General features: G+C 40.8%; 1 protein-coding gene across 5 annotated transcripts in view; it reads right to left on the bottom strand.

Moving 5' to 3' along the window:
• LOC139756811 (uncharacterized) overlaps window positions 1-14238 on the bottom strand; it is a 374339-nt gene that overhangs the window by 33188 nt on the left and 326913 nt on the right. For all 5 annotated transcript variants that reach the window (XM_071676620.1, XM_071676618.1, XM_071676617.1 and 2 more), the window contains one exon: window positions 281-451. In XM_071676620.1, coding sequence (XP_071532721.1) covers window positions 281-451 — 171 coding nt within the window. The remainder of the gene's footprint in view (window positions 1-280; window positions 452-14238) is intronic.

The following is a 14238-nucleotide window of genomic DNA, read 5'->3' as shown; positions in this document are numbered from 1 at the left end:
TCAATTGTTTTGGGCAGCCTTACCCGAAAAAAATACCTAAATCAATGTGCACAGTCATTTAAGGATTCAATATAGGTATTGGAAAAGAAATAAGATATAAGCAAATTACCATTTATCTAATCTGGTGCCCCTTAACCTAAAAGTTTAAAAGATATGAAGCCTTACGTGTTTTACCAGAAATACTAATAAGTCCTAAAATAGATGACACAGGAATGATGAGGTATTTCAATGAAGTGAAAGATAACAGATGATATCAAACAAAATAAACCAAGAGACTTGCCTAGCTTTGTACTGCGAGGTAACATCCTTTAAGACAGTCAGGTTGGTATTTGCTTCATGGAGAGATTTATTCAATTGCTGACTCTTTTCTTGACTTTCTTGCAACTGGTGTGTGAGGTCTGATATTCTCTTTTCATATTCCATTCTTTGGTCAGAAATGTAAGACTGTAACCTGTAATTTTAGCAAACCAAAGAAGGCATTAACATGCTGAATAAAGTACACTCAAGTAATAAAACAGATGTGTCATCAAAATATCTTTTGAACGCACAGTAACCTATCTACATCCTAAGCACACAAGTACACCTTTCAAGTATTGCACTGTGCTTGGCCATATGCTCATAGCCACTGCTACTACTGCAAGTATGGTTAGCATCATACAAAAACTTAATTATAAAGTTCTAATCATGCACATTAAACTGTATTATGTAGAAATTACTTAAACCTCATATAACAATTGGGAGGTATTAGTTGGTAGGCAGCCCACAACCAGAAGGGTTTATCATCAGAACTACCAGCCTGGGTATCGGTATGGTAAGTGACAACTGCATAGCAAGCCAGTACTTTAGTGGTTGTCAAGATGTGCTCCTCTGACCAAGGTGATGTCATTTCTTTCTACCTCATCCACAAGTGGATTAATGGCATTCTGTCCACAAACATACATTCTCTTCTTGACATACATAACATTTGACAACGCATAACTCACATAGCTCGTTCTTAACTTTGGACTTTTCTATGGTTGAGCACTATGTGCTTGCCCTGCCTTTTGGCAAAATGGTAGGAGCACTAGAAGCAGTAGGAGTAAAGAGCATCTAGGCAGGAGCAATAGGAAGAAACACTATGTAGAAGTAGTAAGTAGGAACATTAGAAGCAGTCATTAGCTAGAAGCCTCCACAAACACAGTGTAAGAGTTGCCCTCTGCTTGTGACCTGTTAAGCGTGAGGCATAAAGGCTAAGAAGCTGCACTGGAGTTAATTGGTTATGGAGACTACTGTCATGGCCATCTCCCTGATGGAGTTCAAGGTGAGAACAAGCATCAGAGATAAAGATCAATAGATCATATTTCAACATTAAATAATACAGTAATACATATGATCAGAGACTAACTGAGTTCTTGTGAGGAGCATCATATAGAGGGGTATGCAGGAAAAAAGTAACAATTCTGCTTGATCATGATATGGCATATGATACCCTGCTTTACAATAAGAACTCGCTTTGTGGGTAATAAAGATCTAGACAGATTATGCAATTCAACCTGTTAACAGTGCAGTGCAATTCCTCATAAATTACCCTACCCAAGTGAAAAAAATACCCAAAGAATATGAAGTCAACGAAATATTTTTTCTATTATTCTTAACATACAATCATATCTACATAAGGATCATTCTAAAACTTGAGGATAAAATAAGCAGACTCATATCCCTTATCTGGCTTTGATCATCATAATTTGATCATCACAAGTTCTAATCGAGGATGGTTTCCAACACCATATATTGCTTTAACATTTCCTATCTCTAATCAACCCTTAAACAGTGACATACATCTGTTGAGGTTTTATGATCAACTGCAACATAAATCACATGAGACAAGATTTCCATACTAAGTTTAGCATTCATGAACCATACCCCTAGTAGGCCTTCTGACACCACACATACATCACTAAGGCCCTTGATAGCACCTCTGTCAGCATGGAGGATTCATGTTTGTAATTCTCAAAGTGACTGTCTCCCATGGTATAAGTGTTGCCTGTAGGAACTCTAATGTAAAGAAGAGCATTAGCAAGAGACCTTTTAAGGTGAGTTTGAAATAAACTTGTTTACTCTCTTTATGTCAGTTACTCACTTGCTATATTGCTTGGATATGCATCATACGATGTCAGTACTCAATCACCAGACATATATCACTTGAGACAAATTTCTGGCTGTGATTTCACAAACTGCAGTCCAAGTTCAACGCTACACTCACTCTTTGCTCCTTCCTCCTCCCCTGCTACACACAATACACTCCTCACTTGCTACACATCTAGGCACCAGCTGGATGGCCTCTAAACACTTACTTCAACAAGCCACCATAGGAAAATGAGAAAGCAGCAAAAGGTCAGGGGAAATATGTAGGGGCTGAATGAGAGGACAAACTAGAGATGAGGTGACAAGAGTATCAACAAACTTCTGGAAAAATGAAAGAACATTTTAAAGAGAGTTGAACAGTGTGAGAACATGAAAACAAATGGAAGCATCAAAGAAACTGGGTCAGAACTGCTTTGCCCCTACATATGGCAGAGACACATCTTCCTACCCTGCTAATCTCATTCTATAAGATGAAGCATTTCATTATTTCTACTTTTCTTCTTGTTCATGCTTTGTTTCTTGTATGATTATTCATTGCAGTTGTCTTTACATTTCTTATTCTTAAAATTTTTTATACATAATAAATGAATATATTTACTGCTACATGGCCAATGCCAAATAAAATGATGATTTCTTAACGCACAATGTAATGAAGAATTTTTAAGTTTCCATGAATAGCAATTGAAAATAATGCTAAATAAACCGGATTATTTAATAAACAGATTTCAAGTAAATTACTTTACTTCTGTCTCACCTGCAATGCACTTTAATGCATAAAGTACAACATACATATTTCTTATGCTAGCTGTAAGTGGATGAGTGATCACTGTAATAGGCTGAACCTTGAGCAGGTGGGCAGCATTTACAACCCAGGAACAAGAGGGAATTCAAAAACTTTCGTACAACAGGCCCTGACAACAAACCATTCACATAAAACACTGCCCTAGCTGGAGTTCAAGCACTTAAAGATATCTGGCTACACATGAAAATCTCTAACATCTGGAAACTCCCCGACATAGTACCTCTAAAACTCTCCAAACACCTTAATCTTCGGTATACAAACTCTTCAAAGAACTGATCCACAACAGAATGAAGTAAACTATCCCATATCAACAAAACAAAATGGCATTAAACCCAATTGATCCAAACCTACATTACAGACAGACCTCACAAAACATCCAAGATGTCTTCAACCAACCACAACCACAACCTACTTCCTGCTCAGTATTTGTTGCAAAAGACTTCAACAAAGCATTTGACACAGTCCCCTGACATAAGGGAGTTGACTACACCTTTCATGACAATGATGAAAAGAGGCTGGATAACTTTGTTGTTGGCTGCAAAGCCAAAGTTACTCACTATAGCTTTACCTTTGAAACCCTTGAGCTCCACAGCAATGTCCCAAGGAGCAATTCTTTCTCTTCTCACTGCAATCTCTTCCTATATGATCTCCCATTACTTCCTACAGACCACAGCATGAAGGTTCTCACACAAACAGATGACCTTCCAATTACACCACAACACCCCGAAACCATAAAGGCAACAAAAAACTTGAAACAGAAAATGGGAAAATTGGCTCACCTAGTAGAGGATGTCTGCTTCTCTACAAAGGTCCTCTGTCCCCCTTTTAATCCAAGAGAAACACAAATCCAACTTGCACCCTCCTATCACCTTGAATGGCTAATCACTCCTACCAAAAAAGACTACAGCAATTCTGACCATCACATATGACTCACACATGACATTCCCTCCCAACACACCAAAGATCAACATAAATGCAATAAGCGAACTGTCTTCTTTCCTTGTTATCAACTACATGTGGGATACTATTATTCAACCTCAATCCCACAGCAACTTTTTCTCGTCAACAAGACTTGAAAAACACAGAATTCACACATATCTGTATTTTCTTTTCATTTTTTCTCCTTTCCCAAGTATCTAAAACATACCACTTCAGGTTGTTTTTATTCAAACATGCCCTCCAAATAACCTATCTCTTTTCACTGCTAAACCTAATGTCCTTGCCTTTATTCACATTATATTTTTGTTAGCTGAGATGGCACGGACAAGTGAATGCCTACTCAAGGTCACCTTATCAAATGATCCAAGTTTGTCAGTATGTTGACCCCTGTATACCATACTGTTCCATTTCACTCTATTCAGTGCATGCCTCTCACCCTCCTGCATGTTCAGGCCCTGATAACTCAAATCTTTTTCACTTCATCCTTCCATCTCTAATCTGGTCTCCCCTTCTCTTTGTTCCCACCACTGCTGATACATATATCCTTCTTTTCAACCTCTCCTCACTCTTTTTCTCCTCTTTAGCTCTTTCATCAACTCTCTTTTATTACCTCACTTCTCTCTTACCTTTTTATTACTAACTCAATCAAACCATCTCACACCATATATTGCCCTTAAACAACCCATTTCCAATACTCCCATCCTGCTCTGCACAGCCTCATCTATAGCCCATGGCTCACATCCATAAAACACTGTTAGGACTTCTATACCTTTAAACATATCGATTTTAGCCCTTCTGGGTAATGAACTCTTTTTTCACACATTCTTCAATGTTCCCAGAACCTATGCCCCGTCACCAACCCTCTGATTCTCTTCCATCTCTGTGGTTCCATTTACTGTCATGTCCAATCCCAGATATCTAAAACACTTCACTTCCTTCAAATTATTTCCTCTCAAACTCACACCCCAACTAAACTATCCTATTCTGCTCATTCTTGCTTTTATTCATGTTCAACCTCAACTTCCTCCTTTTCAAACACCCTCCTAAACTCAGTCACCAACTTCTGCAATTACTCACTCAAATCTTCCATCAGTGCTGTGTCATCAGCAAACAAGAACCAACTCACTTCCCAAACCACCTCATCCCCTACAGACTACATACCTCTTTCTTCAAGATGGATTTATCTTTCTCATCAACCCATTCATAAGCAAATCAAACAGCCATGCTGGTATCACACAACCCTGCAGCAGACCGTCCTTCACTCAGAATCACTCACTGTCCTCTCCTCCTACTTGTATACATGCCTTACACCCTTGATGAAAACTTCTCACTGCTTCTAGCACCTTTCCTCCCACACCATATATTCCCAAGACCTTCCACAAGTCATTTCTGTCAACCCTATCATATGCTTTCTCCAAGTCCATAAATGCCATATATAAATCCATCTGTTTCTCTAAGTACTTCTCAGACACATTCATTAAAGCAAACACCTGGAACAGATATCCTCTATCACTTCAACCACACTCTTCCTCCTTAATCTGACGCTCAGTATATGCCTACACCCTCTCAATCACCACTCTCTCTGTAAACTTACATAATTTTGAACACTCACCTTTCTCCCCTTTGCCTTTAGACAATGGCACTATACTTGCATTAAACCAATCATCAGGTACCTCATCATGAATCATATATACACTGAAAATGTAACTAACCAACAACAGTCACCCCTTTCTTAAGAAATTCAACTACAATACTATCCACTCAAGCTGCTTTTGTCACATTTCATCTTATAAAGAACTTTTTCCACCCTTTCTCTCTTCACCAAACCACTCTCTTTGAGTCTCACATCTCATACCAACCCAACCCAAAAACCCTATATCTGGTATCCTATCATGAAAGACATTCAACAGTCCTTCAAAATACTCATTCCATCTCCTCACTTCATAACTCCTTATTACTACTTCCCCAATTTGCACCTTTCATTTATGCTCCAATTTGTTCCCTTCCAAAAAATATCATATTCTCACATCACTACTTCTCTAAATAACTCCCATTCCTCACCCATTCTACTCTCCATCTGTCCTGGTATTTCTTCACAAAAGTCTCTTCCAAGCTCACTTACTTTCACCACTCTTCTCTCCCAAAACATATCCTCTTTTCTGCAAATTTCTACAAATCTTCACCGTCATCCCCACAGGGTAATGATCAAATATCCCAACAGTTTTCTCCTCTCAGCACCTTCACATCCAAAGTCTCTTTTGCATGCCTAACAATTGGTAGGTAATCCAATAATGTTTGCTGACCATCTTCCCTACTCCCTTATGTACAGTCGTGTATGTTCCACTTTTTAAACCAGGTATTTTCCTAATTGCAAGTCCTTTTTCTGCACACAACTCCATAACCTGGTCACCATTTACATTCACTTTACAGAATACCCCACACCCCCTGATGTACCATATTACTCACTTTCACATTTAAATCACCTATCACTAAAAACAAGTCTCTCGTCAAAACTGATGACATGCTCACTCAGTTGCTCTCAAAAAAATTCCCTCATAATGTTCCTTTTAATGGCCAGGGGCATAGGCACTAACAATCACCATTCTCTTGCAATCCACTTTTATTTTTGACCACATCAGTCTGGAGTTTACACTCTCACAACTCCTGCTTCAGCAGTAATGCCACCCCTTCCTGGGCTCTTGCCTCAAATCATCCCTTAATTTACTCTTAAGACACTTCCAAACCATTTATTCCCTTCACCCTTGAGGTTTCTTTTGCTTAAAGCCAGAACATCCAGGATCCTTTCTTCAAACATTGTACCTCGCTCTCCTTTCTTCTCACCTTGGCTATATAACTCTGCACCCATCCCTCGCATTATGCAAGGGGTTATGTTGAGTGAAAACCATGCACACAGAGATATTGCATCTAGCAACCAATGAACATTGGGAGAAATATGGAGTGTTTTCACGAGCTTCGTGTTCAGCACCAGTGGATTCTCTTCTTACATTCACGTTATGTAGCTTTTGACATTAAATAAACTTATCTAGCCATGCTTTACTTGTGTGAAATGGCTTGGCTGTCACATTGTCCTCTTTACATAAATGCTCATTAATCTTCAGAGCTTTAGACCTGAGCTGGATGTTACTGAGGCTGCTTTTCTTCATCTCATACTCTGTGTATAACAATAGCATTTTCTCCACCTCTGTGAGTGGATTTCTAACCCTTGTGGTTACCTTGGCAGAAAGTGGAGCAAAGTGGATCACAGCACTTCAAATTTTCTCTGCATTCTCCTTTATGTTGTGGACTGTAAATTCACCAAAGTTTTAAGTATGCCCAAGTGCTTAAGCTCCCTCATGGCATTAGTGCGTCATAAGATTTCTAGCTTCGCTTGTAAGGTCAGAGAGATTCTCTTCAATTTAACTGTTGGTTCTTGGGTAAGAGAAGATGGTGCTGGATGTTTTGATACCACAGTAGCAAACACAAACACAGCAGCCTGCAGGAAAATTACATAAGCAGGTATACCCAAAACACAGAAGCAGCACAGTTCTGCACACAACAGTTGTAATTGTGAGACTGATCAACTGGAAGGAAACTTGGTGCATCCATCCCTGAACCCATGCTTACTCCACCTTCCAAACTTCACAGAAATTCTGGCACATTTCTGCTGCACACACCAGCACTGTATCAAATTTTGACCACATACAAAAAGGACAGGTAGAAACAGGTTCCTCGCAAAAAAGCAAAATTGCATGTAGTGATCCTGCATAAAGTGAGGATTGGTGTGTGTATATATATATGGATCATGGTGAGGCAGCACATGGTGAAGTGCCTGAGGACTAGCAAAATGCATACATAGTGCCACTGTACGAAGGTAAAGGGGATAAAGGTAAGTGCTCAAATTACTTAGGTATAAGTTTGTTAACTATTCCAGAGAAATTATATGGGAGGGTATTGATTGAGAGGGGTGAAGGCATGTAATGAGCATAAGATTAGGGAAGAGCAGTATGGTTTCAGAAGTGGTAGAGGATGTGTGGATCAGGTGTTTGCTTTGAAGAATGTATGTGAGAAATACTTAGAAAAACAAATGGGTTTGTATGTAGCACTTATGGATCTAGAGACGGCATATGACAGAGTTGATAGAGATGCTCTGTGGAAGGTATTAAGAATATTTGGTGTGGGAGGTAAGGTGTTAGAAGCAGTGAAAAGTTTTTATCGAGGATGTAAGGCATGTGTACGAGTAGGAAGAGAAGAAAGTGATTGGTTCTCAGTGAATGTCGGTTTCCGGCAAGGGGTACGTGATGTCTCCATGGTTGTTTGATTTGCTTATGGATGGAATTTTTAAGGAGGTGAATTATTGAGCTTTGGAAAGATGGGCAAGTATGCAGTTCGTTGTGGATGAGAGAGCTTGGAAAGTGAGTCAGCTGTTCGCTGATGATACAGCACTGGTGGCTGATTCGGGTGAGGAACTGCAGAAGCTGGTGACTGAGTTTGGTAAAGCATGTGAAAGAAGAAAGCTAAGAGTAAATGTGAATAAGAGCAAGGATATCAAGTACAATAGGGTTGAGGGACCAGTCAATTGGGAGGTAAGTTTGAATGGAGAAGAACTGGAGGAAGTGAAGAGTTTTAGATGTCAGGGAGTGGATTTGGCAGCAGAAGTCAGTCATTGGGTGGGGGAGGGGGTAAAAGTTCTAGGAGTGTTGAAAAATGTGTGGAAGGAGAACACGTTATCTTGGAAAGCAAAAAATAAGTATGTTTTAAGGAATAGTGGTTCCGACAATGTTATATGGTTGCGAGGCGTGGGCTGTAGATAGAGTTGTGTGGAGGAGGGTGGATGTGCTGGAAATGAGATGTTTGAGGACAATATGTGGTGTGAGGTGGTTTGATCAAGTAAGTAATGAAAGGGTAAGAGAGATGTGTGGTAATGAAAAGACTGTGGTTGAGAGAGCAGAAGAGGGTGTTTTGAAATGGTTTGGTCACATGGAGAGAATGAGTGAGGAGAGATTGACAAAGAGGATGTATGTGTCAGAGAAGGAGGGAACGAGAAGTGGGAGACCAAATTGGAGGTGGAAAGGTGGAGTGAAAAAGATTTTGAGTGATCGAGGCCTGAACATGCAGGAGGGTGAAAGGCGTGCAAGGAATAGAATGAATTGGAATGATGTGGTATGCTGGGGTCAACGTGCTGTCAATGGATTGAACCAGGGCACGTGAAGTGTCTGGGGTAAACTGTGGAAAATTTTGTGGGGCCTGCACGTGGAAAGGGAGCTGTGGTTTCAGTGCATTATACTTGACAGTTAGAGACTGAGTGTGAACGAATGTGGCCTTTGTTGTCCTTTCCTAGTGCTACCTCACGCAAATGTGGGGGGAGGGGGTTGTCATTTCATGCGTGGCTTGGTGGCAACGGGAATGAATAAGGGCAGACAGTATGAATTATGTACATGTGTATATATGTCTTTGTGTGTATGTGGGTGGATTAGGCCATTCTTTTCTCTGTTTCCTTGCGCTATCTCGCTCACGCGGGACATAGCGACAGAGTATAATACATAAATAAATAAATAGATATCCTTATTTCATTTATCATACTTTGTCGCTGTCTCCCGCATCAGCGAGGTAGCGCAAGGAAACAGACGAAAGAATGGCACAACCCACCCACATATAGATGTATATACATACAAGTCCATGCACGCATATATACATATCTATACATTTCATTTTATATCTATTTATTTTGCTTTGTCGCTGCCTCCCATGTTAGCGAGGTAGCGCAAGGAAACAGACGAAAGAATGGCCCAATCCACCCACATACACATGTATATACATACACGTCCACACACGCAAATATACATACCTATACATCTCAACGTATACATATCTATATACACACACCGACATATACATATATACACATGTACATAATTCATACTGTCTGCTTTTATTCATTCCCATCGCCACCCTGCCACACATGCAATAACAACCCCCTCCCCCCTCATGTGTGCGAGGTAGTGCTAGGAAGACAACAAAGGCCACATTCGTTCACACTCAGTCTCTAGCTGTCATGTAATAATGCACCGAAACCACAGCTCCCTTTCCACATCCAGGCCCCACAGAACTTTCCATGGTTTACCCCAGACGCTTCACATGCCCTGGTTCAATCCATTGATAGCAGGTCAACCCTGGTATACCACATCGTTCCAATTCACTCTATTCCTCGCACGCCTTTCACCCTCCTGCATGTTCAGGCCCCGATCACTTAAAATCTTTTTCACCCCATCTTTCCACCTCCTATTTGATCTCACACTTCTCCTCGTTCCCTCCACCTCCGACACATATATCCTCTTGGTCAATCTTTCCTCACTCATTCTCTCCATGTGACCAAACCATTTCAAAACACCCTCTTCTGCTCTCTCAACCACTCTTTTTATTACCACACATCTCTCTTACCCAAATTTTACTTACTCGATCAAACCACCTCACACCACATATTGTGCTCAAACATTTCATTTCCAGCACATCCATCCTCCTCCACACAACTCTATCTATTCCTCGCAACCATACAACATTGTTGGAACCACTATTCCTTCAAACATACCCATTTTTGCTTTCCGAGATAATGTTCTCGACTTCCACATTTTTCAACGCTTCCAGAATTTTTGTCCCCTCCCCCACCCTATGATTCACTTCTGCTTCCATGGTTCCACCCACCGCCAAATCCACTCCCAGGTATCTAAAACAATTCACTTGCTCCAGTTTTTTTCCATTTAAACTTACCTCCCAACTGACTTGACTCTCAACCCTACTGTACCTAATAACCTTGCTCTTATTCACATTTACTCTCAACTTTCTTCTTTCACACACTTTACCAAACTCAGTCACCAGCTTCTGCAGTTTCTCACATCAATCAGCCAACAGTGCTGTACCATCAGCGAACAACAAGTGACTCACTTCCCAAGCTCTCTCATCCCCAACAGACTTCATACTTGCCCCTCTTTCCAAAACTCTTGCATTCACCTCCCTAACAACCCCATCCATAATCAAATTAAACAACCATGGAGACATCACACACCCCTGCCGCAAACATACATTCACTGCAAACCAATCACTTTCCTCTCTTCCTACACGTACACATGCCTTACATCCTTGATAAAAACTTTCCACTGCCTCTAACAACTTGCCTCCCACACCATATATTCTTAATACCTTCCACAGAGCATCTCTATCAACTCCACCATATGCCTACTCCAGATCCATAAATGCTACATACAAAACGATTTGCTTTTCTGAGTATTTCTTGCATACATTCTTCAAAGGAAACACCTGATCCACACATCCTCTACCACTTCTGAGACCACAATGCTCTTCCCCAATCTGATGCTCTGTGTATGCCTTCACCCTCTCAATCTACACCCTCACATATAATTTACCAGAAATACTCAACAAACTTATACCTCTGTAATTTGAGCACTCACCTTTGTCCCCTTTGCCTTTGTACAATGGCACTACGCAAGCATTCAGCCAATCCTCAGGCACCTAATCATGAATCATACATACATCAAATAACCTTAACAACAAGTCAAAAATACAGTCACCCCCTTTTTTAATATATTCCACAGCAATACCATCCAAACCTGCTGCCTTGCCGGCTTTCATCTTCCACAAAGCTTTCAGTACCTCTACTCTGTTTACCAAATCATCCTCCCTAACCCTCTCACTTTGCACACCACCTTGACCAAAACACCCTATATCTGCCACTCTATCATCAAACACATTCAACAAACCTTCAAAATACTCACTCCATCTCCTTCTCACATCACCACTACTTGATATCACCTCCCCATTAGCCCCCTTCAATGAAGTTCCCATTTGTTCCCTTGTCTTACGCACTTCATTTACCTCCTTCCAAAACATCCTTTTATTCTCCCTAAAATTTAATGATACTCTCTCACCCCAACTCTCATTTGCCCTCTTTTTCACCTCTTGCACCTTTCTCTTGACCTCCTGCCTCTTTCTTTTATACATCTCCCAGTCATTTGCATTATTTCCCTGCAAAAATCATCAAAATGCCTCTTTCTTCTCTTTCATTAATATTCTTACTTCTTCATTCCACCACTCACTACCCTTTCTAATCTGCCCACCTCCCACGCTTCTCATGCCACAAGCATCTTTTGCGCAAGACATCACTGCTTCCCTAAATACATCCCATTCCTCCCCCACTCCCCTTACCTCCTTTGTTCTCACCTTTTTCCATTCTGTACTCAGTCTCTCCTGGTACTTCCTCACACAAGTCTCCATCCCAAGCTCACTTACTCTCACCACTCTCTTCACCCCAACATTCTCTTTTCTTTTCTGGAAACCTCTACAAATCTTCACCTTTGCCTCCACAAGATAATGATCAGATATCCCTCCAGTTGCACCTCTCAGCACATTAACATCCAAAAGTCTCTCTTTCGCATGCCTATCAATTAACATGTAATACAATAATGCTCCCTAGCCATCTCTCCTACTTACATATGTATACTTATGTATATCTCTCTTTGTAAAACCAGGTATTCCCAATCACCAGTCCTTTTTCAGCACATAAATCTACAAGCTCTTCACCATTCCCATTTACAACACTGAACACCCCATGAATACCAATTATTCCCTTAACTGCCACATAACTCACCTTTGCATTCAAATCACCCATCACTATAACCCGGTCTTGTGCATCAAAACCACTAACACATTCATTCAGCTGCGACTAAAGGGGACAGGAGCAAGGGGCTAGAAACCCTCCCCTCCTTGTATTTTAACTTTCTAAAAGGGGAAACAGAAGAAGGAGTCACACGGGGAGTGCTCATCCTCCTGAAAGGCTCAGATTGGGGAGTCTAAATGTGTGTGGATGTAACCAATATGAGAAAAGAGGAGAGATAGGTAGTATACTTGAAGAAAGGAACCTGGATGTTTTGGCTCTGAATGAAATGAAGCTCAAGGATAAAGGGGAAGAGTGGTTTGGGAATGTCTTGGGAGTAAACTCAGGGGTAAGTGAGAGGACAAGAGCAAGAGAAGGAGTAACACTACTCCTGAAACAGGAGTTGTGGGAATATGTAATAGAGTGTAAGAAAGTAAACTCTAGATTGATATGGGTAAAACTGAAAGTGGATGGAGAGAGATGGGTGATTATTGGTGCATATGCACTTGGGCATGAGAAGAAAGATCATGAGAGGCAAGTGTTCTGGGAGCAGCTGAGTGAGTGTGTTGGTAGTTTTCATGCATGAGACCGGGTTATAGCGATGGGTGATTTGAATGCAAAGGCGAGTAAGGTGGCAGTTGAGAGAATAATTGGTGTACATGGGATGTTCAGTGTTGTAAATGGAAATGGTAATGAGCTTGTAGATTTACGTGCTGAAAAAGGACTGGTGACTGAAAATACCTGGTTAAAAAGAGAGATATACATAAGTACATATACGTATGTAAGTAGGAGAGTTGGCTAGACAGCGTTATTGGATTACATGTTAATTAACAGGCGCGTGAAAGAGAGACCTTTGGATGTTAATTTGCTGAGAGGTGCAACTGTGCAACTGATCATTATCTTGTGGAGGCGAAGGTAAAGATTTGCAAAGGTTCTCAGAAAAGAAGAGAGAATGTTGGAGTGAAAAGAGTGGTGAGAGTAAGTGAGTTTGGGAAGGAGACTTGTGTGAGGAAGTACCAGGAGGGACTGAGTACAGAATGGAAAGAGGTGAGCACAAAGGATGTAAGGGGAGTGGAGGAGGAATGGGACGTATCTAGGAAAGCAGTGATGGCTTGCGCGAAAGATGCTTGTGGCATGAGAAGCGTGGGAGGTTGGCAAATTAGAAAGGGTAGTGAGTGGTGGGATGAAGAAGTAAGATTGTTAGTGAAAGAGAAGAGAGAGGCATTTGGAAAATCTTTGCAGGGAAATAATGCAAATGACTGAGAGATGTATAAAAGAAAGAGGCAGGAGGTTAAGAGAAAGGTGAAAGAAGTGAAAAAGAGGGCAAATGAGAGTTGGGGTGAGAGAGTATCTTTAAATTTTGGGTAAAATAAAAAGATGTTTTCGAAGGAGGTAAATAAAGTGCGTAAGACAAGGGAACAAATGGGAACTTCAGTGAAGGGGGCTAACGGGGAGGTGATAATAGGTAGTGGTGATATGAGAAGGAGATGGAGTGAATATTTTGAAAGTTTGTTGAATGTGTTTGATGATAGAGTGGAAGATATAGGGTCTTTTGGTCAAAGTGGTGTGCAAAGTGAGAGTGTTAGGGAGAATGATTTGGTAAACTTAGAAGAGGTAGTAAAAGCTTTGCGGAAGATGAAAGCCGGCAAGGCAGCAGGTTTCGATGGTATTGCAGTGGAATTTATTAAAAAAAAAAGGGGGTGACTAT

This window comes from Panulirus ornatus, chromosome 23 (assembly GCF_036320965.1).
Source record: "Panulirus ornatus isolate Po-2019 chromosome 23, ASM3632096v1, whole genome shotgun sequence".
In the NCBI taxonomy this organism is placed as follows: Eukaryota; Metazoa; Arthropoda; class Malacostraca; order Decapoda; family Palinuridae; genus Panulirus; species Panulirus ornatus.
The sequence above is the reverse complement of the archived record's forward strand: the minus strand, read 5'-3'. Positions and strand labels throughout refer to the sequence as shown.